This window comes from Sus scrofa, chromosome 8 (genome assembly GCF_000003025.6).
Source record: "Sus scrofa isolate TJ Tabasco breed Duroc chromosome 8, Sscrofa11.1, whole genome shotgun sequence".
NCBI classification, from domain to species: Eukaryota; Metazoa; Chordata; class Mammalia; order Artiodactyla; family Suidae; genus Sus; species Sus scrofa.
Genome location: NC_010450.4, coordinates 81,252,675 through 81,280,446, shown reverse-complemented (window position 1 = coordinate 81,280,446; position 27,772 = coordinate 81,252,675). Strand labels below are relative to the sequence as shown.

General features: G+C 40.2%; 1 protein-coding gene across 3 annotated transcripts in view; it reads left to right on the top strand.

The window, feature by feature from the left end:
- The window catches only part of EDNRA (endothelin receptor type A), a 68,304-nt gene continuing 41,925 nt past the window's right edge, over positions 1,394-27,772 (top strand). The window contains exons 1-2 of one of the 3 annotated variants that reach the window (XM_021100476.1): positions 1,394-1,528; positions 7,685-8,172. In XM_021100476.1, the coding sequence (XP_020956135.1) occupies positions 7,753-8,172 (420 nt within the window). In that variant the 5' untranslated portion in view covers positions 1,394-1,528; positions 7,685-7,752. 3 annotated transcript variants of the gene reach the window in all.

Here is a 27,772-nt window from a genome sequence, read left to right as displayed (position 1 = left end):
AAGCAGATTTCATCTTAATATCAGAAAGAATTTTTTATTGTTGTTAAATTTACTTAAATTTATCATTTTAACCATTTTTAAGTATATAGTTGTGACATTAAGTGCATTCACATGGTTGTACAACCATCACCATCATCCATCCCCAGAATTTTTTCATCACCCAAACTGAAACTCTGAAACACATTAATCAATAAATCCTCATTCCTCCCTCCCCTGAGTCCCTGGTAACTACTGTTCTACTTTCTGTCTCTATGATATTGACTGCTATTCTAACTACCACTCATTAGTGGACTAATACAATATCTCTCCTTTTGCATCTGGTCTATTTCATTTAGCATAATGTCTTCAAGTTTCATCCATGTTGTAGCATGTACCAGAATTCATTTCTTTTTAAGGCTGAATAATATTTTATATATATATATATATATATGTGTGTGTGTGTGTGTGTGTGTATGTGTATCACATTTTATGTGTCCAGTCATCCATAGAAGGATATTTGGGTTGTTTCCACCTTGGGCTATTGTAAATAATGCTGATATAAATATGGTGTATGAATATCTGCTCAAGTCCCCACTTTCAATTATTTTGGGTATATACCCAGAACTGGAATTGCTAGATCACACGGTAAGTTTATATTTAATTTTTTTAAGGACAGCCAAACTTGTGGTTTTCTGCTTTTTGATAATAGCCATTCTAAGGAGCATGAAGAAAAGATACTGAATGATTATACCTGCACCACAGTGAGAAGAGCTGTCCCAGGAGGGAGGGGCTGATGGGTGAATTCTACCAAAGACTGAATAGACTGATGTGTTCAGTTGTGCAGGTTGTGCACTGTCCAAGTGTGTCTGATGACAGGGTGAACAAGGGCTAGAATCCAGCACATGTTTCATATGCCAAGGTTTGAACCCCATTGTAGAAATCTTTCTTCCTTGAAAATAATGTCAGCTTACCAAACCATGTGCTAGAAGGGGTACATTTTTAATGCAAACTAAGGCACTTATTAAAGCTATTAGTTATTCTGGGTGACTGCCTCTTCATCATGGGAACTTTGCAGCCAGAATAGATTAATGCACAGAGTAGTACCTAGTCCAGTCAGACAAGATGACTGTTAAGGTCCCTTTCAGTGGTGGTATTCTGTGGATCTCTCTGATGTATTACACAACAGCCCCTCAAATTCTTTGACACACCTCGCATTGACAGATAAAGTCTATATCCCCTCACCTTGAATCTAGCATCTGTGACTGCTTCACAAATAGAATTCCGCCCACAGAAGTGACACTGTATCTGTTTCTAGGCCCAGATTTTAAGAAACTGACAGCTACCACTTCCTGTCTCTTGGGACACGCCTTCTTGGAACCCAGCCACTATGCTGTGAGGAAATGGAAACCACTTTGTAGGGAGACACACATGGAGACAAACCAATGCTCATTACCAAGAAAGCAAACTCTCTTGGAAGTGGAGCCTCCAGCCCCAGCAAAGATGAGCTTTCCCAGCCAAGGCCCGCCCAAATTGCAGATGGATGACTAAGGTATGTTGTTGTAAACCACTACCATTTTAGGGTGATTTTCTTTAACTACAGATGATAGTCAGAACAGTCTGTAATATAATGCGACCAGAGTTCCAAACTCACGTTTCTACGGTGTGCCTCACACCAGCCATGCACTGATGGACCTCCAGGCAGGGCCTTCTCTAAGGAGCTCTTGATTATTATTTTTTTTTTCATAGGAAGTTTTATTTTGTTCCTCTACTTGATATTTACTCAGATTATTAAATATACTCTCATATTGTGATTTTTATCAAGATATGGTTAATATACATTATACGTTAGAGGTGTATACCATGGTGATTCAAAATTTTTAAAGATTGCATTCCACTTACTGTTACTATAAAACATTGACTATGTTCCCCGTGCTGTACAGTGTATCCTTATAGCTTATTTACTCTATGCACAGTAGTTTATACTTCTTAATCCTCTCCCCCATCTAGTCCCTTCCCTCATCCCTCTTCCCACTGGTAACCACTAGTTTGTTCTCTATATCTGTGTTGCCTTTTTCTTATATTCTCTACTTTGTTTTTTTTTTTGTTTTTTGTTTTTTTTTTAGGTTCCACATATAAGTGATTACATACTCCACTTGTCCTTGGCTGACTTTTTCACTAAGCATAATACACTGCAAGTCCATCCATGTTACAAATGGCAATTTTTGCTTGTTTGTTTGTTTTTTCTGATCTCTTTTTAGGGCCATACCCATGGCATATGGAGGTTCTCAGGCTAGGGGTCATATCGGAGCTGCAGCCGCTGCCCTATGCCATGAACGCAGCAACGCGGCATCCAAGCCATGTCTTCCACCTACACCACAGCTCACAGCCTACACAGTATCCTTAACCCACTGAGCAAGGCCAGGGATCGAACTTGCATCCTCATGGATACTAGTCGGAATGGATTCCTCTGAGCCATGTCAGGAACTCCCCAAAGAGCAACATTTTGTTCTTTTTTTATGCCTGAGTAGTACTCCATTTTATGTATACACCACATCTTCTTTATCCATTCATCTCTTGATGGACACTTGGGTTGCTGCCATATCTTGGCTATTGCAAATAATGCTGCTATGAACACCGGGGTGCATGTATAGTTTTGAATTAGTATTTTCAGTTTTCTTCAGATATACACCCAGGAGTAGAATTATTGGATCCTATGGGAGTTCTGCTTTTGTTTTTTGACGACCCTCCATACTGTTTTCCACAATGGCTGCACCAATTTACAAGCCTACCAACAGTGTAGGAGGGCTTTCTTCTCAAGGATCCTTGATTTTTTTCTCACCCGTCACAGGCTATGGCCTTTGTCCCTCACCTCTCCCACACCTCCGTTTAGGATAAAATCTGTCCCATAAAGATGTGGAGACCCGTCTTCTGCAGAATCTGTCCCCTCTCTGGGTGGTATCCCAAGGAATCAGAGGTTTCTGGGAACCACAGCTGGACCCTTCCACAGACTGACTCTACAGGGCCAATAGCAGGTAGCCTGGGAGTAGCCTGGTTTCAGGGGACAAAACCTCTTTGATCCAGTAAACTGCTGTCCAAGTGGCCTCTTTAACTTGCTGTAAGCTGAAGAGGGAGCATACAAAGCAAGCGTCAGGGGCAGGGAATGCAGAGAAACCACGCTTGGACCCTTACTGGGTCTGCAGTCCTCCCTCCATCCAGATCAAAACTGCCTGTGCTGACTGGGAAGGGAAGGGGTGCCTCTGCAGGGCCTTCCTCAGTTCTGAGTCTTGTCTGTTCAACAACCCGCCTCTTTGATTACCGCCCCCTCACCACCACCTACATTTCAGAAAGGAAAGAGTTAAACAGGCGCCTGCCCTTCAGGGCCTGGGAAGGGGCGGCAGCCTAGTGCTTTATAGTGGCTGCCTCGGAGGAGGGCTGGAAGGTTGGGACATTCTTGCCGCCCTAGAGTGGAGGAGAAGGTCTGCGAGCTTTGGGAGAAGGGGAGGACAGACTGGAGGCGTATTCCTCCGGAGTTTTCTTTTTCTTGCGAACCCTCGCGCGCGCGCGCGCGGACAGTCATCCTTTTGGTCTGGCGACTGCGGGCGGGAGGTGGAGAGGTTCCATCCCACCCGGTGGCCGGAGGCTGGCGGCTCGGGGAGGACCTCCCCGGGAAAGGAGAAGCCGTGCCCAGGAAGTTTCCCGAAGCGGAGGCAGCGGTGCAGCCCGGGCGGCCGCCGCCGCGCCGGAGCCAGAGACACTCGCCACCCACCGACGCCGGCTCGGCTTCCTCTAGCCCGGGCGCCGCGCGCGGACCGGGCAGCCGTCTGCGCCCGCCGAGCTCCACGGTCGGTGCAACTCTTTCCTTTCGGGGATCCGAGCCGGGTGGGGGAGACGCCGCCGGGCCGCCGGGTCGGGCGGAGAGGCAAGCCCAGAGGGTTGCTCCCCGGCGCCCTGTGCCTCCTGCACCCGGGTTGACACCACCTGCCCCAGGGCGCGCGGCGGTGCGGGCGCCTTCCAGGGCCGGGTGCGCCCTGGGAAAGTGTGAGGGCTTGGGGGAACTGATTCAAAGCCCCTCAGCCTCCCTAGGAGGGCTTCGGATTTTCCCACCAAGGAAAGCCAGCAGTTCTCCCTGGGTCTCCCTTTCCCCCCAAGCGTTTGAGAACTTTGTGGAACATCACGCCCTTGTCGCTGGATCCAAAACCTACTTGTGAAATCTTGGCCCGCAGCGGCCTTTTCTGACTCCCCTGCTGCTTCCCGCACACTTGGGGCATGCCAAGGGTAGCCAAGGGCACTGGGTGCGAGGGACTCAAGTGAGTTGGAAAACCCCCAGAGCAGCTAGTTTGGAAACCTGCCCTTGGAGGTCTGGGCGTTTTGTTCTGGCTCTCCTTTAAAGGGCACTTGTTGGCCTTTCACGTGCCGAAAACAAGGGCTGTTCCTAGATAATCAGCCTCTGTTTACACCATCCTAATGGCGTTCGGGATAGACTTGGCAGCGGAGGGGGTGGGCTGGGAGGCATAGTAAAGTCAGGCGTTGTCAGTTAAGGAGAGTTAGTAATTTCTTACTAGCCAGGAAAACCCAGCCCCCAAAAAACTCCTTATCTAAAAGTTCCTAGGTTGTTGTTTTTTTTTTTTCTCCTCTTGTCGATATTTATGGCTCCCCACCCCCTCACTCCCTCTGTTTTGTGTTAACTAATTGAGAAACACCTTGGCAATCATTCCATGTGAATTACCTGCTCTAAACTCATGCCATTTTGGTAAGGTTGGAATTTCCAAATTACTAATTACAGGTGAACTTTGATCCTGAGAGTCTGACTTGCGTAGTGGTTGTAGTGAAAGGATTCAGTCTTCTTGTTTAATAAGAGCTTTTGAACTCCAGCAAATCCTTAGACCCCTACCAAATGTGAAGAATGCTAAATCTATCCACCATGTCCTTCAGGTCTGAACCCCGAGATGCTTCACTAGAGCTGTGACTGATTATGATGGATGATCTGAAGCACAGCGTGATTTAGATCCATGGAAATGAGCCACAGACTCATCCTTGGAGGAACGTGCAATTGAGAGGGTTCTCTCCTTTGCTTTTGTATTTTTCGCCCAATGGTGATGGGGCAGCCACATGCCTTTGGCAAGTATCCCTTAGCCCTGCAGCTCCATATGTGTAGAGAACTGAGAGAGATGTCCTCAGAATGAGTTCCAACAGTGTCACTGTTGGAGGAGGAAGGAAGGTGGTTTTAATGGTAGCTGGCTCCCACTTTGATAAGAACCCACAAACTATCTCCTCATCACCTGTGGTAATCAGCTGACCAAGCAAACCAAAGTGCTGATGTCCAGACACTAGAGGTACTCTTGTGAGTGGTATAAGCCCATCACAGCCAGGTCAGTTCACACAGTATCCTCCTAGCAGACTCTGATGAGCTAAGAGCCATTTCACTTCTGGGAAAGGCCTTCTCGCTCTGTTTTTAAGAAAACTTTTCCTGTAGATTCCTTCCCATTGGGACACTGGGAGGTTTAGTCATTAAACAACGAAGATGCTGAAGAATTTCTTTTTTTCCCCGTCTCTGATCTGAAGGGGAGGAAGACAGTATGCTATGTTCTTAGAGTCCTGGTCTCCACTGCGGAATGGAACTAGCAGCAGCATTTCTACCAATATTTGGTTAGATACTCCAAAGTGTAAGAAGCAGGGGCAAACTGCAAAGTACTTATAATTAAGTCTAGGCAGAACTGTATGCCCCTAGCTTAGAAAAATTGATATTTTTACTATTTAATCAGACCAAGTTGAGTCCTCTGAGCAAAATAAAGTGAGGCATTATATACCTGCCCTGCCACTTCTTGGCCACAAAAACATGTCAACTTCTTCAAGGCTCAGTTTCCTCATGATATTGTTCTTGCCTACCTAGGCTTGTAAAGCTCAAATCACATAACAAAGACATATATAATACATTACTACTCTATGTAAAATATTGTTAATTCACATTCCTGCGGAAAATTTTGGGGAAGACAAAAGTATATAGTATTTGCAATGTATATTTACTTTAGACCCTCTATACAACTTAACTAAATCTTACTTTATCCCTATATTGACTAAGCCCTAAGCTTTATTGATAACTGAAACTGTCAAAATTCCTAAAAGTGGTTCATATCAACCATGAATATGCTCACCACTAGCCTCCCTCATTTTCCCAACAACTTTTCTTTAAGGATTAAAGGAGAAACCTAGACTTCCTGGACAAGAAGGACCACTTGCTCTCTGCAAGTGACTCAAAACAAACAAAACAACAATGGAAATGGTCTTTTGAAAATATCTAACCACCTTCCAGAGTCTCTTGCTTCTTCCAAACTCTGGAAACACTGTGAAAACATTTTAGGTGCTAGGAAGTTGCAAGAATGAGAGAGTATGGTCTAGTGGTTCAGAGCCCAGCTTCAAAGTCAGACTCACCTGCCTTCGAATCATAGCGGCGCCCCACCACCTGTGGCCTTGACAAGGGACTTGACCTTCCTGAGCCTGTTTCCGAGGGTTGTCATGGAACCATGTATCTGCTTCACAGGGTGATTGTATGGATTGCACCACGTCACATAATGATGTTGAAAAGAGAGCATGGGCTGGCTATTCCCTAGAAAATCAAATAATGTGCCTGCCCTGGGAGAGCCCATTGCTCCAGTTTGCTCATTGGCAGATATCCTGATAGTAATTTCTGACAAATGGAAAAGCAAAAAAAACTCCTGTCAGAAGATGTAGGTTGTCCACATGAATCACCCAGGGTTTCAATACAATAAATATTTTGTCTTTATCCACGATATCACTTTTAATTGACTAAGACTGTTAAATGTTTTGGTGGTGTTAACCAGAGTTCTGATTTTAAATGAACGTTTTATAGCACTATTTTTTGGTGTCGTTTTTGGCCACAGCATGCAGTGGCTTGAGGTGGGATCTCAGTTCCCAGACTAGGGATTGAACCCAGGCCACAGTGGTGAAAGCACTGAGCCCCAACCACTAACTAGACCACCAGGGAACTCCCAATTACACTTTAAATGGCTACCTGTGCTGCAGTTATTCCCATGGTCATTACTTTCCATGTGTCAAACGGTACACATGTTGGAATATTGAATTGTTAATTACAGAATTTGGTGATTTTTATGCCTTAATACTATATAACTTTCCCTCAGTATATAACATCTCTTCTCTTCCATTAATAAATAAAATATTTTGTCTCAAATCTTAAAGATGTTTTATAATTTAGGCTTCCAGCCTAGATGGAATGGGGAGAAAAAAGTAACTTTCATCTACTACTTGAAGCAGAACTGACATACCTTCAATCACTTTAGTATAATTGAGATGTAAGTAGAACTATAAATGGAGATGAGAGAAACAGAGACAGAGACATAACTTACCCTAATAGAGTTTTGATCTTTTCTGATTTTTGTTCTGCCATGGGGTAACCTGACACAGATATATTTTATCTAATTACCAAATATACTCTACTTTTCTTTTGACTGCACCCATAGCATGCAGAAGTTCCTGGACCAGGGATTGAACCTGCACCACAGCTGTAACCAGAGCCATAGCAGTGACAACACCAGATCCTTAACCCACTGAGCCACCAGGGAACTCCTACATCCTGTTCTTTAACGGCAGCAATAATTATCATTGACTACTATCTTATTGGGAGCTGGATTTTGTAACCAAAATTATTCTTTCTCCTTTCTTTTTCCAGGTGGGGAGAAAAAAAAAAGGAGGGTGTAAACGTGACAGAATAAGAGATTTCCTCAGATTTGCATCAAGATGGAAACCTTCTGCTTCAGGGTGTCCTTTTGGGTGGCCCTGTTGGGATGCGTAATCAGTGATAACCCTGAGAGCCACAGCACAAATCTGAGCACTCACGTGGACGATTTCACCACATTTCGTGGAACAGAATTCAGTTTGGTGGTTACCACTCATCAACCCACGAATCTGGCCCTCCCCAGCAATGGCTCCATGCACAACTACTGCCCACAGCAGACCAAGATTACTTCAGCTTTCAAATACATTAACACTGTGATATCGTGTACTATTTTCATCGTGGGAATGGTGGGGAATGCAACCCTGCTCAGGATCATTTACCAGAACAAGTGCATGAGGAACGGCCCCAACGCGCTGATAGCCAGCCTTGCCCTTGGAGACCTCATCTATGTGGTCATTGATCTCCCTATCAATGTATTTAAGGTAGGAAGTAACCACAAATGCATGTGCAGGTTTGAACATATGCTCTGATTCCACAGGTAGGAGAGTCGCTGCAGACTTTCTGACCTTTGGAATTTTAGTCTGTTTTTTTCTTTTACTGAGAGCACTTTCTGCTATCTTCAGACTGGAGGACAATTAACAGTTTTCTTATTTGTCAAAGTTGACACTGATTTCCTAACTTAATTGTTAACATAGTGTTTCTGGGATGACTCTTCAAAGTCATGGTCTGTCATGCATCAGATTCTTGTGCCAGCCCTGAGCTTGCTGAGTGGACAGGTAATCTGGGGAAGATCACTGGATTTTTTTCTGATATTCCATCTCTGGGGTGAGATCCACTGATCCCCAAATGTATTTAAGATAAATTTATCATCAGTGTCAGTTACCTTTTCAGTGTGATGCGTTTCAGAGGCCAGATATCCTCAGCATAGCTTGACATGAGAAGGGCCGATTTTATTCTGACTTCAGTCTGCATGACTGAAGTCAATGGTCATGCTGACTTTCCGCAGCTTTCTGGGCAACTTAAAGATAATGGGGGGGCACATGATAGATAGCAGGCCAGTGGTGACCTTGCTGAGCACTGTTCCATAAACTACAGGCATCCGTTTGCTATTGCCCCCTTCATTGCTTCAGCTTACAGTTATGGGGTGGCCACTGTATGTCTTCCACAGAGCTGAGCAGTAAGAACCCAAAGACAATCGGACCAAATTAGTGCCTGAAAGGAAGAGGATGAAAATATCAGCATCGCTTGTGTGATCACCTTGCTCTAGGTTCTACCTAGTACCAAAATAACTAAAACCAAAGGGAATCAGATAGTCCATATTTGGTCTATTGGTCGTGGGGAGAAATTGATGCAAGAATTCAAATGAACTAAAATGCAAATGAAAGTCCATGGTCTGTGCCAGATGTTGTGGAATCTCTTTATTCCTAGCCCAAGGAAAGCATGCTCCTCAGCCTTTTTTTTTTTTTTTCTTTTATATGTTATCCATAGAAACAAAACTATTCAGAGCAATAGGACTCTGAAATATGACTTTAAATGGGAAGTTTTGTCAGTTGAAGACAGGATTAGTTTTAAGTGAAATAATAGCCTCTCCGTTCCAAGTAGATGCACTTAAACTGTGGTGAAATTATACTAGCCCACCAGAAAAATCAGTGGTCTGACAATAAAGGTGAGAACAATGATCAGAATTTTGAACATTACAAGGAAAAATCACCTCAAGATTACTCCCATACACCGCAAAATTGGGGAAATTAGATAACGAAAAAAAATTTTTAAAGCACGTAACCATCTCTTTCCATGGGATAGTACCAACACATGTGTTTTCTCTTTAAACTTAAAGCAGGATTTCAGAACCAAATTCTGAGGCAAAAACTGAAAATGTGTAATGAATTTCAAATGTTTAGCCTACGCTACAGCACTTTTTTTTTTCTTTTCCAACGTTTTTGAATCTCTCTGTGAAATATCGCATGTGCTCATCATGACTTCCTCAGGCCAGCTCTCTGTTGACATGACTCATTCACAGGCACTGTGTGGAGTATTAAACATTGATTCTTCATACTTATACAACAAGTTAACCAATCCGTGATGGCTCAGGAGAATAACATAACTGCCTCTGATTATTAGTTCCCATTTGACCGTGTGCAAAGCAGCTTCTTGGCACATCAGTATCTGCTGGGAAGAAGACTCGCTTATCTCTTTGAGGTGCTACCTGCCATTCACCAGATGAAAGTTCATTTCTATTTCATAGCAACATTTTAAGTCAGATCACCTGGAACACCTCCAAGTTTGGTGAATATTCAGATAAAACTTTGTTTTGCATTCACGTAGCAATGGACAAAAATCCACACATCCTTATTTGACCTCATCCTTCCCTCTTGGGAATCCAGTACTTTATATATCTTACAAAGTATACCTTACATACCTTAAAAAATGTGGAAAGTTTGACATGTTTTTTTCATTGCGGGAGTACATCTATGTATAATTCCTGTTTTTCTAAAACTCATGTAATGAGTGATTTCACCGACATTAATTTTAGAAGGTAAACCTTTGGGGTTAAAAAACAAACAAACAAACAAAAAACCATACTCTTTAGTCATTGCACTCTTCTTCCAGAGGAAAAGAGAAAAGCAGTGGAGTAAGTGAAAAAGCCTCACAACATCTGGGGGTTATTTCTTCTTTCTAGTCCTCTTCTCTAGGTTAGGAGACCTCCTGTTTTTCTTACTTTTACCCAGGAGAGTCTAGAGATATCCTTCCAAGCAATGTGAGCTCTAGGTCCCCAGACCTTTTTTCCACAGCTACCTCCTGCTGTAAGAGTCTGATGCTTTGGAATCTCAGATATCAGACCTGTAGGTTCCTCTGACCATACCAAGCTATCTCTGTATTGCAGGGCAAAGTAATAGCTGTCCATCTCACATTACCATTATGTTTAGGTACCTATGAAAAATGCATAGACTTGGGGAACATTCTGTTAAAGGGATACATGAAGCTTCTTTATCGCCCCTACATTAGAATTAGGTTGGAAAAAGAATGGTTGAAAGGATCTGTTATGTTCTTCCAAGAAAGATGAGTTTTCAAACCACGAAGGTTTAACAGTTCTATCTATTGCTTTTAGACTCAATTCTAAAGGTGTCTCCAGAAAACGTTGCCTTGATTTGTGTCAGAGTCAGAGTAAGTAAAAGTAGACAGTGTGAAGATTGGGTCTTGGGGCAAGCTAGACTTGCTGATTAAACTGTAGTAATGTTGCCAAGAAGGAGAGAGCATGATGAAGTGATCTTTCTATCCACATTTCATTCCCTTTCCTCACGTTGAAAGAGGTTGTGCTGAAACGGTTTCCTACATCTACATGATATAAAATGCAACTGAAAAGCAATGGAGCAAGTATTGGAAGGCTGTGCTATTTCGGTTCTGTCATTTTCCATGCTGCTCGTGCTGGGGAGTTTTGCATGACCTGTGGGCATGGAAGAGCGGTTCACTACACATCTGAATTTCCAGGTTTCCTAGTTGATCATCTGTAGCTTCAGAATTTCTTCCTGCAGCCTGTACTGGACTTTGCTTGTGCTCATTGAGTGATACTCTGCTCAAAAACACCCAGGAGCCCATTCTTTTTTCTTTTTTTTTTTCCCATTTCTTAAAGTTCTATTGCAGCTTAATTGATTTACAGTGTTGTGATAATTTCTGTTTTACAACAAAGTGATTCAGTTATACATATATACATATATATTATTTTTCAGATTATTTGCCCTTATAGGTTATTACAGAATATTGAGTAGGGTTCCCTATGCTCTATAGCAGGTCCCTGTTGACCATCTATCCCATATACAATAGTGCAAATATGCCAGTCCCAAACCTCCCATCCATTCCCCACCACCTTTCTCCTTTGGTAACCATAAGTTGTTTTCTATATATGTGAGGCTGTTTGTTTTGTAAATAACAGAACATTTGTATCATTTTTTAGCTACGCATATAAGTGATATCATATGATGTGTATCTTTGACTTATTTCACTTAATATGATAATCTCTAGGTCCATCCATGTTGTTGCAAATGGCATTATTTCGTTCTTTTTATGGCAGAGTGATATTCCATTATATACATGTACCACATGTTCTTAATCCATCCATCTCTCAATGGACATTTTATGTTGCTTCCATGTCTTGGCTACTGTAAATAGTGCTGCAGTGAACATTGAGGTGCACTTATCTTTTCAAATTATGGTTTTCTTTTGATATATGCTCAGGAGTGGGATTGTTGGATCATATGGTAGTTCTATTTTTAGTTTTCTAAGGAACTTTCATAGTATTTTCCACAGTGGTTGTACCAATTTACATCCCACCAACAGTATAGGAGATTCTCCTTTTTCCAGGAGCTCATACTTGTTATCAGTTCCCCACAAGCATGTGCAGCTCTTGTCCAAATGTCATCACCACCCTTAAGTAACATTCTCGCCCTAAATGACATTCTCAGAGAGGCTGGATACAGTCGCCAAATTGCTGCTGCTGAAGCATTTATAGACCCTAAATTTAAAAATGAGTTAGGTTTGGAGTTATATGTACTGCATAGAGAAGAAACAAACCAAAAAGTGGAGAGAAATTGCCCTAGCCCTTGTGCGCGTGCACACACACATGCACACGCACACACACTCACTCTACCTGGTGATAATCTAAGACTATCAGACAGTCTGAGATAATAAAATGTAAAACAGAAAGAACCAAAGAAAGTAAATGAATGCCAGTTACCTTCTTGGTTTTTTAATGGCAATAATAAAAACAAACAAACAAACAAAAAAAACTCCATCATCATGTTTATCAAAGGATTACTCTAGGAGTTCCCATCGTGGCGCAGTGGTTAACGAATCCGACTAGGAACCATGAGGTTGCGGGTTTGGTCCCTGCCATTGCTCAGTGGGTTAACGATCCGGCGTTGCCGTGAGCTGTGGTGTAGGTTGCAGACGCGGCTCGGATCCCGTGTTGCTGTGGTTCTGGCGTAGGCCGGTGGCTACAGCTCCGATTCGACCCCTAGCCTGGGAACCTCCATATGCCGCGGAAGCGGCCCAAGAAATAGCAACAACAATAACAACAACAACAAAAGACAAAAAAAAAAAAGGATTACTCTAATTTTATATTGTGCAAAAAACATAATATCATTCAAGAGAAGACTGACAAAAACAGGAGAGAGGAAGGGAAAGGAGTTAGTAGACCCTTTCAAATATTCACACTTGTAACCTAAACTGATGATGAATTCAATTTGTCAAGAAATTACAGTATCCAACATCCTGAATTTTCAAGGAATGCAAAAACTTAGCCAAGTACATTCATCTGTATATCAAATATTTACATTCATTACAATTAAAGCATTGTAACTGTGTTTAGAATCCAAAAATACCCCCCTCCAAGGACTAAATGCCAATAGAGACTAGAAGGATAGAATTTAATAATGATATCCTTTAATGATGCATTTATGCCATAGACCATTGTCTTTAGGGAAATGAGTTTTAGTTTTGAATAAAGTGAAAACCCTAAAAGTGATATTGGTGTATCAGTGGGCCAAAGCTTGGTATCATGTGCTTTCAGGATAAGTCACATAGATATGCACGCGGATATGCCCATAAACCACTGCACCTCAGCCTCCCAAGCAGAAACAGGAGTGTGGGGAAATATATGTAGGTGAAAGTAGAGTGGAGAGGATTAAAATGGCGGCCATGGAAAGGAGAAAGAAGTTGGGTCCAATGACCTGGTGTAGAAATCTCGGTACAGCAGGGAGCTGGAACCAGTGATGTCCTATATAACACCCTAGGTGAATAATGTCTCCACTTAGCATGCAGGGTAAAGCAAATCTGTGAGAATAAGCTAAGTAGCCAGTGGTCCATGCAGTAACAGATTGTTGACTACTAATTTGGTCCACTCTAAGCAACCACTTCTTCCTGAGGACAACAAAGAAAAATAAACAAATACAATTTCTGTATAAAATTACCCAAAATATTTTGCAATGAAAAGCCAAGATTCCCAATATGTTATTCTGGCAGAGGATCTGAGCAATGTGGAAACCAGAGACATTTACACAGAGCCAGTTTATCTCCATATTCATACCGCCTTTGAAATCTTGGGCAACTGGGATCCATCCAATTGGGGCAGCCATACAAAAGTTGTTTCTTGACACATCAAATCACCAAGGCAATGTCTATCTCAAAAACAAATTGCCATGACATATAAATGGTATGCCTCAAACATAGTAGCTCTTCAATAAATGCTTTTTGGTATGATTTGATTTGATTAGGATAATCCCTATTCAAATTAACTTCTGAGACTTTCAAATTAAAATATTGATGATGGGGAGTTCCCTTGTGGCTCAGCATGTTAAGGATCTAGCTGCAGCTGGGGTCACTGCTGTGGTGTGGGTTCTATCCCTGGCACAGGAACTTCCACATGCCTTGGGTGCATCCAAAAGTAAAAATAAAATAAAATAAAACATTGATGAAAATGGTGATGATTTGTCAGAGAGATTCTTTATTTATGGACAAGGCACAGGATATTGTCTTCCCTTAAATTGATCAAATTACCTACTGCTACACACATGATAATAATCTTCTCCTTTTACTCATCATTAAGCAAATAAAAACAGGCCTTACTCATGTATTCCAGTAATAGCACTATAATTGTAACATTAGGTATAAAAACTGTACTCCCTACATTTTTTTTGGCTGAGCCCATAGGATGCAGAAGTTCCTGGGCCAGGGATGGAACCTAAGCCACAGCAGTGACCTGAGTCACAGTAGTGACAACGCCAAGTCCTTAACTACTAGGCCACCAGGGGACTCCTTATATTCCCTAAATTTCAACAGAGAAAACATGTCCCTTCACCAACTCTGTCCCTTGTTGGTAGATTGTACTCCAGCTAATCGTGTCCTGTTAGACAGCTCTGACCCTGCCTCATCTCCTTACCCTCCGTCTCCTTGCTTTTCATCCACTTCTCTTTACTGCAGCTAAGCCAGAGTGCCAACATGATCCTTCTCCCTGAAACATTGTCCCTCATGCCTCCTCTGGTTTATTCCACTTTATTCTTCTAGTCTCAGCTTGAGCGTCTCTTTGCCTGGCAAGTATCCATGACCTAGACTGGGTTAGTGCCTTTCTCACATGCTTCCACAACACCTTCTATTAACCCTGTGAGATCCTCTAACAAACGCTCTATGCTATCGGCCAATGCACTTGCCTGTCCACCCCACGAGACTGCAAGTCCCCTAAGGCATGCTGCCATCCTTCTCATTTATCATTCTCTCTCCATGTCCAGCACTGTGCCCAGCTTTAAAAATATTTGATGAATGAGTAAAGTAAGAAAATGTTCTATATTTGCCTCTATAAGAATGTTTTTCTCCCATGCAATTCCAGATCAAAAGGCAGACTTGCTTCTTGAATTTATCGAATTTCTACTTTTTTTCCTGCAAACAAGGAATGTCTCAAGGTCCATAAATCTGAGAGAAATGTAAGCAATATAGAGTGACACATAACAGCAGGATGGTTTTCTCCTTTTCCTTTTGTCTTTAGAATTCAAGATTCTTTTTCTATGGTTCCGGCATTATATTGTTTAATTTCCTGTCTGTGGTACATCTAACTAATGGAAGAACCTCCTTCAAGATTTCTGTGCAAAATGCATTCTTTGAGCATGGTTGTAATTGTGGTTTGGGTCAAAATATTAAACTGACAAATAATTAGGAGTATCAGAATGAACACTCATATCACAAAAGATCTTATTTGCTCTTTAGAGAACAGGAAATCGGTTGATTTTCTGGCACTGCTAAGACACAAGCACATTGCAAAAGTTCATTATGCTAACCAGCTGACTTAAGGATATATGTACATATAAAATGACAGAGTGATACATTTATTACCCAATTTGCTGTTTGTTATAAGGAAGTTGCTGTCTGGAAAGGCTTCAGAACCCTCTCCAATTCTGCCTCCCCTTCTGACTTTTCGTTTCCTGTGTCTGGGAACCTCATTGCTCTCTCTCATGGTCCTGTTCAGTAATTACTCTCATGTGCGGTTACTCGGCTAACCCTCAGCATTTGGCTCACAGCGCAGTTATTCCCATTTCAGTGATGGGGGGTGGAAGCCATCCATGACTGCAGGATCGTTCCCGTGGCTGAGGAGGGAGGGGCCCATTCTCATTAGGAAGGTGTTAAGATGTATAAAGCATCATGGCTGTTGATAGTCCTCCATCAGACAGGTCAGAGCCTCGAAGAGTGTGCTGTTTTCTAAACTTAAATAGTGAAACAAAAATGTTTTACTTTTGAGAAAAGAACTTTCACATATACTGTGTGTGCATGCGTGCGTGTGTGTGTGTGTAATGTTGCACCAGTCCCAGCGTTCTGAGCAGTAAGAGCAGATGTTCTTCTGGCTCTTTTATTCTGAAATACTTCCATACTGTCTTTATCTTATGAGTTGCTAGCATCTGAGTGTTGTTTCTTTATTATCATCAAAGTTTATATTGTTCATATAAAGTGTGTGTGTACTGAAATGAAAGAGGATGGGCCATGAAATGTACTGTCTCTGAAGTTGATTCAAAGACTAGAGCAGTTAAATAAGGAAGGTTCTAAGAAATCTTGTCAATATAAATTTGCTCTACAGCCAGAAATTCTACAGCTGCTTTCTGGATCTCCCCTGTTCTCCTGGGAGCTAGAATTATTGCTTTCTATAGCTACAATTTTATTTTTAACTAGGTCTAGTCTTTCTTGGAAAAACTTTCCTACATTATAAAGTTAACAGTTGAAAGTAAACCATAATAAAACTAAACATAAGTATCATTCAGTGTTAAGATTTGGTAGCCTTATTTTAAATGTGAACATCAAAAATATTACAAAACTATGTGCTCTAAAATGTTTATTTAAAATGGGAAAGTTTGGAGTTTCTGTTGTAGCTCAGCAGGTTAAGAACCCAACTAGTATCCATGAGGAATGGATTTTTATTCCTGGCCTCACTCCATGGGTTAAGGATCTGGCATTGCCTCAAGCTTAAGGTGTAGGGCACAGATGTGGCTCGGATCCCACGCTGCCGTGGCTGTGGCACAGGCTGGCAGCTGCAGCTCCAATTCAACCCCTGGCCTGGGAACTTCCACAGGTTACAGGTGCAGCCCTAAAAAGGAAAAAAAAGGGGGGGGGTAAATAAATTGGGAAGGTTTGAAGTCCCCATTGTTCCTGAACTCAAGCAGAAAAAATTAAGTGTGCCCTCAGATTTAATATTCTTTCTTTAGATCTGCAAATTTAGAGGTCAGTTTAAAAAAAAATTTTTTTTTTTTTTTTGGAGTTCTCGTCGTGGCACAGTGGTTAACGAATTCGACTAGGAACCATGAGGTTGCGGGTTCGATTGCTGGCCTCACTTAGTGGGTTAAGGATCCAGCGTTGCCGTGAGCTGTGGTGTAGGTTGCAGACGCAGCTTGGATCCCTCATTGCTGTGGCTCTGGCGTAGCCTAGCCTGGGAACCTCCATATGCCACAGGAGCAGCCCTAGAACAGGCAAAAAGACCAAAAAAAAAAAAAAAATTATTGCACCCCCAGCATATGAAAGTTCCTGGGCCAGGGACTGAACCCATGCCACAGAAGTGACCCCAGCAGCTGCAGTGACAATGTTGGGTCTTTAACCCACTGCATCACAAGTCACAAAATGACTCCTAGAGGTCATTTTTATCATTTAAACTTTCCTAAGAGTTTTACTGACATTGTTTGCCATCACGACATACTTGGAGACTAGCATAAATAACAGAAGCTACGCAAATCATGCTTATCCTTATCATAACACCTATCCTAAACATGGGAATCCTATTATCTTAGATCGAATTTTATACTAGAATAAAATAAAAATACTAAGTGATGGGAGTTCTCATCGTGGCTTGGCAGAAATGAATCCGACTAGGAACCATGAGCTACAGCTCTGATTAGACCCCCAGCTTGGGAACTTCCGTATGCCGCAGATGCGGCCCTAAAAGGACAAAAGACAAAAAAAAAAAAAAAATACTAAGTGATGGACACCTTGGTTGGGCATTTGGTTACTTGGTTACATCAGGTCTCTCTTTTCTAAATGTTCTTCATTGATTCATTCATAACTATTTATTGAGCTCCTCCTATATACCATTTCTTGGGGAAATAGCAGTGAACCAAAACAACAACATCCTTGTCCTCATGGAGTTTACATTCTAGTTCAAGAAGAAGATAACAAGTAAGTTAATAAGTAAATATATAGTTTGTGAGATAACTGCCAAGGAGAAAAGTAAAACAGGAAAGAGGAATAAAGAAAGGGACAGAAGTATTCATCCTAGATTGACTGAAGAAGACCTCATTACATGGTGACTTGAATAAAAACTAAAACTTAAAAGGAAGAAACCATGACATTATCTAAAGTAAGAGCATCCGGCCAGAGAAAACGGCAAGTGCAAAGGCCTTGAGGCAGGAACATGCCTGGAGGGTAAAGAAACAGCAAGGAGGCTGTGGTGGTTGAGTGGAAGGGGGAGCATAGTAACTGATGAGGTCACAGGGATACTGGGGTAGGGTAGGCAATGGGGAGACACAGATAACATGGGGCCTCATAATCAGTGACCATATAATTTATTGTCCAAAACAAGATGCTCTGAGAGTGAAAGGAGACACTATCAATAATTGCATCAATAGACCTAAACCAAGACTGTCCTAGAAAAAAAATAGGTTGCATGATCACCCTACATAGACACCTTTATAAAGCCTTGAGCCTTTTTCTCTGAGTGAGATAGGAAGCTCTTAGAAGGTTATGAGCAGATGAGTGACATGATCTGGTTTACATTTTAACAAGAACATGGTGGCTACTGTGCAGAGAAACAGTCCTAAATCGATGAAGAAAAATATGCAGTCTTAAAATATATTAAGTATACACCAATTTATAGCATGAGAACACGACAACCTAAAGTTTAATTCACGTTTTCTCTGTGCCAAGCTAACTCACTTGATGTCCATAGTAAATGTATCCTGCAGAACTGTGGCCTGAAAATGAAGAAACAGAGGCACAGCACTTAAGGAATGTCCTCAAGGTTACACTGCTAGCAAGTAGCAGAGCCAGGATCTGGATCCAGTCTGATCTCTGACGCCATGCTGTCAGCTGGGCTTCTCTTCCATAGACATCATAAGGCAAACTCGATAGTCATCCAGATGCCTTCCCTAGTACAGAAATATATTTTCTACAGAAATATATTTTGAGAGACTGTATTCAAAGATAAAGTCATCCCCTTTTCCCTCTTGTATTAAATCCAATGCTTCTTTAGTTGCTTATTTAAGGAAGAAGTAACATACTCTAAGGAAAGATGTGTACAGAACAGTGATTGCTCTCCAGAATAACATGTGCTTTATAAGTCTCACAGAGCACATTGGCACATCTGGTAAACAGATTTTTGTATTCTATACTCGTTGTCATGTTGGTGAAATCAACTGATGGAAGGGAGCCAGAAATTTTTAAAAAATAAACTGAAAAGAGAGGTTAAGCTCTTTAATGGACTGATTGCCTAGACGCATATATCTGCTCATCTGCTCAGAGGAACACTATTTGCCAAACTGTTGTCTCATCTAGTTATCACTGGGAAATAGGGACATGAGACAGAAAACTGAGTATCTGTGGGTAGCCCTTGGTTTCATTTAGGGTACAAACATCTAATTTTATTGATAGTTCTAGACTTTCCTCCTTAGGAGTTTACCAGTTGCAAAGGAAATAGTGGAAGCATAGTGGATGAAATTTGGGGATATTTCTCAAATGATATCTAAAAAGAAGCTAGAAATAAAATACCTAGGAATAAACCTAACCATGGAGGTAAAAGACCTATATTCTACAAACTATAAAACATTGATGAAGGAAAAGATGATACAAAGAAATGGAAAGACACCCAATGCTCTTGTATTGGAAGAATTAATATTATTATTATTAATTTAGACTACCTAAAGCAATCTACAGATTTAATGCAAAATTTATCAAAACATCCATGACATTTTTCACAGAACTAGAATTCTAAGTAATTCTAAAATTTATATGAAAAAACAAAAGATTCTGAATTGCCAAATAAGTCTTAGAAAAAAGAACAAAGCTGGAGGTAATCATCGTCCCTGACTGCAGACTATACTACAAAGCTACAGTAATCAAAACAGTATGGTACTAACACAAAAACAAACATATACATCAATGGAACAAAATAGAGAGCCCAGAAATAGACCCACACAGCTATGGTCAATTAATCTTCAACAAGGAGGCAAGAATACAGAATGGAGAAAAGAAGTCTTTTCAATAAGTGGTGCTGGGAAAACTGGACAGCTACATGATAAAATAATGGGATCAGAACACTTTCTCACACCATATACAAAAATAAACTCAAAATGGATTAAAAACCTAAATGTAAGACATGAAACCCCAAAAATCCTAAAGGAGAACATAGGCAGGACACTCTTTGACATAATTCATAGCAATACATTTTTAGATCTGTCTCCTAAGGCAAAAAAATAAATAAATAAATAAAAGCAAAAATAAATAAGTGAGACCTAATTAAACTTAAAAGCTTTTTACAGCAAAGGAAGCCATCAACAAAATGAAAAGACAACCTATGGAATGGGAGAAAATGTTTGCAAATGATATGATCAACAAAAGGTTAATATCCAAAAATACATAAACAGCTCATACAACTCAATATCAAAAAACTCCAAATAACCCAATCAAAAATGGGCAGAAGACCTGAATAGGCATGTTTGCAAAGAAGACATATAGATGGCCAACAGGAACATGAAAAGATACTCAACATCATTAATCATTAGAGAAATGCAAATCAAAACAATGAGATATCCCCTCACACATGTCAGAATGGCTGTCCCCAAAAAGTCTACCAAAAACAAATGTTGGCAAAGATGTGCAGAAAAGAGAACCCTTGTACACTGTTGTTGAGAATGTAAATCGGTGCAGCCCACTATGGAAAATAGTATAGAGGTTCCTCAAAAAAACTAAAAATAGAACTACCATATGATCCACTGCTGGGTATAGAACTAGAAAAAGTGAAAGTACCCATTTGAAAAGATCCATGCACCCAACATTCATAGCAATACTATTCGTAATGGCCAACATATGGAATCAGATAAATGGATAGAGAAGATGGTACACACACAAACACACACACACACACACACACACACACACACACACACAGAATATTACTCAACCATAAACAAAGAATGAGCTTCTGCCATTTGAAACAACATGGCTGGAGCTACAGAGTATGCTGCTTTGCAAAGTCAGACAAAGAGAGGCAAAGGCTGTATGATATCATTTATTTGTGGGCTCCAAAAAGTAAAACAAATAAATGTATATAGCAAAATAGAAACAGGCTTACAACATAGAGAACAAACTAGTCATTACCAGTGAAGAAAAGGAAGGGGGGAAGGGCAAAATAAGGTATGGAATTAAGAGATGCAAATTACTATGTGTAAAACAGACAAGCAACAGGGATATATTGTAAAGCACAGGGAATTATAGCCATTATTTTGTAATAACTTTGAATGGAATATAATCTATAAAAATACTGAATCACTATGCTGTATAGCTAAACCTAACATAATATTGTAAGTCAATTATGTTTCAATAAAATAAAATAAGCTAGAAATCCTCAATTTAAAAAATTTACATATGAAATTTAATGAAATGGTTTCATTAAATCTGAAGCTATTTGAGTAAGGAAATTTATTAATATCCCTAATTTTAAAAGCAACTGGTAAAGCAAATAATATTGAGCATGCTCAAATATCCAAAAACCATTCCTTTCAAAATAAAAAAAGTAATGGGCACACAATCTTTTTGCCAAATATTGAAAAATATACTGTGCACCATCATAATATAATGATGTTTTATGTCAGATAAAGCAATTCTGTAGAAAGTCTGTACCACTGTAAACTTTTAGCTTAGTTTCACAAAACAAAAATGTCTAGAATATTCGAGAGTCTCTTTTTTCAAATGGTGACATGTATGTCACAAATGCTATGTTTCTCTGCCTATTTCCTTTGTTTCCACAAATTTGATGTTCTTATAGAAGCTAAACCTATGAAAATTTGCATTGTTGTACATCACTTAAGAGCCATAATACTTTATAAAAATTTTCCAACGTTTTATCGAAGTATTATATACATGCAGAAAAAATGTACATAAGTGTCAGTTCTGTGAATTGTCACCAAATGTCAGCAGGATCTGGAATCAGAACATGATCTGTACCCCAAGTCTCTCAGTCACTGACGACTAAGGCGACCATCTTCTTGACTTCTAACAGCATGAATTTGTCTATTTTTGTGTTTTACATAAACGGAATCAAATGATATGTAATCTTTTTTTTTTTTTTTGTCTTTTTAGGGCCACACCCATGGCATATGGAAGTTCCCAGGTTAGGGATCCAATCAGAGCTACAGCTACCAGCCTATACCAACGCAAGATCTGAGCTACATCTGAGACCTACACCACAGCTCAAAGCAACACCAGATCCTTAACCCACTGAATGAGGCCAGGGATTGAACCCGCATCCTCATGGGTACTAGTCGGGTTCGTTCCAGCTGTGCCACAATGGGAAGTCCATGTTATATCTTTTCTGCCTGGCTTCTTTGCTCGTCATAATGTTTGTGAGAGTAACCCATGCTATTGCATTGAATTGTAGCTCTTTCATTCTGAGTATGGCACAGCACTTCCCTGTCTGAATATACCACAATTTATTTGTTCATTCCGCTGTAGGTAGGCATTTAAATAGTTCCCAGTTTTGATGGAGTTCTCTCTGTGGTGCAGGAGGTTAAGAATCTGGCATTGTCACTGCAGCAGCTTGGGTTGTTGCTGTGATGCAGGTTTGCGCTCTGGCTCAGGGACTTCCACATGCCGAGGGTGCAGCCAAAAATAAATAAATAAATAAATAGTTTCCAACTTTGAGCTAATACTAATAGTACCTCTATAGACATTCTCATACACATCTTTTTTGTGCATATATATTGCTGAAAATATATATGTATACAGATACATGTATATAGAGATATATACAGATTTACACATGTATATATAAATATAATACTAATGTTATCAACATATATACCTATATACTAAGTATATGCTTTTAATATAAATTTTGATCATAATCCTTTTATGTTTTGATCAATAATTTTGGAGAAATATACCAGGGCATGGTACAGTATTAGGAAATGGGCAGAATTTCCTAAACAGAGTTCTTCTCTAAAAGCTCTAAAGACTTGTGTGGCCTGTGTCTGAATTTTGTTCATTATAATTCTTCCTTGACTTTCAAGCAAATCTATTGTCTGCCTTCATATTGAATAATCCCCAAAATAACTCACATTGACCAAGTGTCTATAGAAAACACAAAGAAATCTAGAAATCTGCCTTTGAGTGGCTCACGTTCTATTTGAGGATACAAACATATATTCAACAAAGTTAGCCTGAATGCCAGGGGAAATTTATACTCCAGTGTTTTGTTGAAACTTTTGAGACTACTGAACACAATTGTATTGAAAAAAATCACATTTTTAATGTAAAGCACCTGTTAATATTTCCTTTAAAAAAAAACCAGAAAAACTGTCATCTCTCCTTCTCCTAATATAGCATAGCTAAAGCAAAATTAATTAAATTAATCTCTTGAGATTGATTGATTAATACGTAGGTTTCAGCATTTTCCATTAGTGCTATTGGAAATGGTCATTTATTTTAAAATTTTAAAACACATCATGAAGCACAGATTAAAAAGCACTGATTACAGGAGTTCCCATCGTGGCATAAGAGAAACGAATCCGACTAGGAACCATGAGGTTGAGGTTCCATCCCTGGCCTCCCTTAATGCGTTAAGGATCTGGCGTTGCTGTGAGCTGTGGTGTAGGCTGAAGACCAGACTTGGCTTGGATCCTGCGTTGCTGTGGCTATGAAGTAGGCTGGCAGGTACAGCTCCAATTAGACCCCCAGCCTGAGAATCTCCATATGCTGTGGGTGCAATCCTAAAAAGACAAAAAGACAAAAAAAAAAAAAAAAAAAAAAAAAAAAAAGGCATTGATTACAGACAGTAAATGTCATGAGAGTGTAAGTTGGATTAATGAAATTTTCCAGACAATCTCTCTGAAGTTATTTTTGTTAAATGATATTTTGGTTATGTCACTTGCTAGGTAAAATGTGAAGATTTAGCTGTAACCTGGTCACTGCATTATTCTAAGACAAAATTGGTAAGAGAGGGTGGTTATAGAAGTGTACCATATTGCAGCGTATAAAGACAGATGTTATAGCAAATGCTTCCTAACATAAACAACAAAATTTGGACTGCAACATCCCTAACAATAAATTTTCTGTATCAAAACCACTGATTAGATTTTAAATGGAACTTACAGTGATCTTACAATGCACGTAATATACACTCCCCAGAAGGTATTCAGAACTGTGTGAGATTTATGAGTATTGGGTTTTGCAATCTTTTGACTGTGCATTTAAACTTCGATGATATGTTGAAACTTTTCCAGCTTTTTGTTCTGAGGAAATAGTTAGCTTTGCAGTAATGGTTTTATTGGTTTTAAGAAGTGACCTTAAAGTTGCCTCCAACTCCTGGGTCACCATAAAGGAGGGGAAGAAAATCCAGAGGGACGTTGTATGTATTCAGGTGATGTTCCAGGACCTAATTTTTGAGCACTGAGTTCTCACCACTTTGGCTTTCTTTTGTCTGATTCTCTGACCCAGGGGTGGGCAAACTACAGCCATGAGACAAATCTGGCCCAAGGCCTATTTTTATAAATGAAGTTTTATTGGAACTCAGCCATCCTCTGCTTACACAAATGGTTTCAACAGATACCAGATGGTCTGCAAAGCCTAAAATACGAACTATCTGGCCATTTACAGAAAAAGCTTATCAACCCCTGTGGCATCTCACCAACTGCCCTGCCCCTGCCTTTCATCCCTGCCTCTCATTCTCTTCCATTTTATCCCAGAGGAGGTCAGAGCTCAAGATCTGAACTTCAGAAATATGAATAAGGCATCATAATCTTTGATATTCTTAAGGGGCTTATACCCACAAAACCCCCAAATAGTAAATGGGCATTATCCCAAGAAACCAAAATATGTTTCTTTTTCAAAATGATCTGCAACTGATCTTGGATAAATCACTTGATCTTTCAAGTCATTTTCTTTGTATGCAAAAATAAAGATGAGCCTATCTCATGGAGTTCCATTAGGCACATTGACACTTAGTAGGCCTGTTCCTGAGGTGACTGCTGACCTTGGTGAGAAGAACAGCCTCCCTCTGTCTTCCCTATTTATGTTAGCAAACATCAAAACTTAGCCTCTTTGAGGTCTTAGCAACCATGTATCCTTGAAACCTTTTGGAAAAATCCTCCATTTTCTGATCAGAAATGAAGAAGTTGTAAACTCTTTGTCAGGCACTTAGATGTTCCATTGTCTAAAGCATTCCACTGTCAATGTCTTAGTCATTCTATTGTCTTTCAAGGAATTAAGAGCAGCCCTAAACCAGGAGACTGGGTCTTCAGGCAGCCATTTTGCTGCAGTTAAAAATTAAGAAAACGAAAAGAAGGTAGAGAAGACCTTTCCATTTATTTTAGGGAAATTTCATACAAAGGAAAAAAAAATCGAGGTGTTCTCCAAAAATCTTAAAAGCGTTACATATTGGAAATCATTTGACCAGAAAGTCACTACATGTATATTTCTTTGATAGGCCAATTAAATTATATGGTCACAACTAAAAACAGATGAAATTTTTTTATCTCTGGGCTATAAAATTCATGGACTATTTATTTGGTAACCGAAAGGCCATGTTACAGACAAAGGGGAAGGTGGGGGAAAATATAAGAAATACTTTGTGTTCCTTCTTTTAAAATAGTGTGTATACACCATGTACATGTGTATGTTTACATGTGATTTTGTGGCACAGGTATTGTCTGTATACATCAGACCTTTAGTTGGGGAAGGAACGGGGAGCTCAGGGGGTGAGAGAAAGAAGCAGAGTTGAGTGATGGAGATCCACCTTGGGCCTGTACTCTTAGCCACTGTATGATTCAGTAGGCACACCGAAGGCAGTTCATATATATTTAAGGAAGGGGGGAAGGGAAGGAAGGAGGGAGAGAGCAGGGGAAGGAACCAGGACCCTCATAATATTAGGAGTCAGCACTTGTAGTTCCAGCTTTGTGAACTGGAACTTGGAGCTATTTATAATTTCACAAAGATACTAACTCAAATTGGCCTTGGCTGCAGGTTAATATAATTAATAGAGGCAGTCCCTCAGCTGATGGACCCAATGCTACCTCTACTGTGGTTTTGAAATTTTTTACCTGTTTGCAGTAATTCGAACTCTAATGAAGTGATAAATGTTTAGTTTGTGGAAATGGCTCAGAAGAAAAAGTTGGTACTAGAATTAAAGAGGTCTAATAAAGGGTTATTGCTTTGCCAGAAACTTTGGATAATTGAACAAGTGGAGAGAATCAAGTGACTTAGGGCTTAACATCTGTCATTCAATTACTTTTTAGGTTCTGGAGCCCTCAATGCATCCCCATATTCTGTTTAGACTACTACTCTTCTTGGCTAGAGACATTCATAATCCATAACTAGTGATTAAGGTGGTAAATTTTATGTTATATACATTTTACCACAATTATATTTTTTCTGTATTTTCATTTTATGATTTAAAAAACATTATACAAAGGCTGATCATTTTAAAATGTGACTGACACTGAAATGCTGTGATGTTCCCCAGACCGAGGGAAAGCTGGGCTCTGGGGACCCCAGTGCTTTGCCTCTCTGTCTGTCTGCCCTGTCCTGGGATGATAGACAAACAGATGACTACATGGCAGGAGAATCCATGATTGGAAGCCTCCTGGCTGAGCCCTTCTTGGCCTGGCCCCACATCCATCACATCTGCAGCCTGGGCTGCCTGCCTCCATCTGCTACTCTTTCACAGCTGGCCTCAGTAGTACCATGAACCAGCGGGGAGCCTGGGGAGCCTAGAGCTTTCAAGAAGTAAATCTTTAAGTTTTAAATTATGTATTTAAATGAAAAAGTATAAAATTTTATAGAGAAAAAGAGAAAATCTTTGGGATCTAGGACTAAGCAAAGAGTTCTTAGACTTGACATCAAGCACACAATCTATAGAAGAAAAAAACTTTAAACTTTAAAACTTTAACTCTGCAAAGGATCCTCTTAAGGGGATGAGAAAACAAGCTACAGACTGGGAGGAAATATCTGTAATCAACTTGTCCAACCCAAGGACTAGTGTTAGAATATATGAAAAAACTCTCAAAATTTAACAGCAAAAAACCCCAAGCAATCCAGACAGAAGATGGGTAAAAAGCCATGAACAGAAATTTTGCTGAAGAAGATATGAAGGTGACCCATAAACACATGAAAAGATGTTCAACATTATTAGCCATTAGGGAAATGTAAAATTGAGACCACAGTGAAATATGACTATACATCTATCAGAATGGGTAAAATTAAAAATAGTGACAACACTTAATATTGGCAAAGATGAGGAGAAACTGGATCATTTATACATTGCTGGTGAAAATGAGAAATTGTAGGACTTCCTGGTGGCTCAGTTGGTTAAGGATCGGCGTTGCCTCTGCTGTGGAACAGGTCGGGGCTGTGGCTCAGATTTAACCCCTGGCCTGGGAACATCCATGTGCCACAGACACAGCCAAAAAAAAAAAAAAAAAAAAAAAAAAAAAAAAAAAGAGAGACAGAAATTGTAGAAACACTCTAGAAAAGATTTTGGAAGTTTATTATGAAACTAAACAGGCAATTACCCTGAGACCCAGCAGTTGCTCTCTTGGGCATTTATTCCCAAAGAAATGAAAATTATGATGTACACACAAAAACCTGTTCATGCACATTCATGGTCACTTTATTTGTAATAGCCTGAACCTGGAAACAACCCAGATGTTCTTCAATGGGTGAATAAGTTAACCAAACCAAGGTACATCTATTCCAAAGAGCACTACTTAGTGGTAAACAGGAACAAGCTACTGGTACACACAACAGCTTGAGTGAATCTCAGGGAACCATGCTGAATGAGGAGAGAAAAAAGCC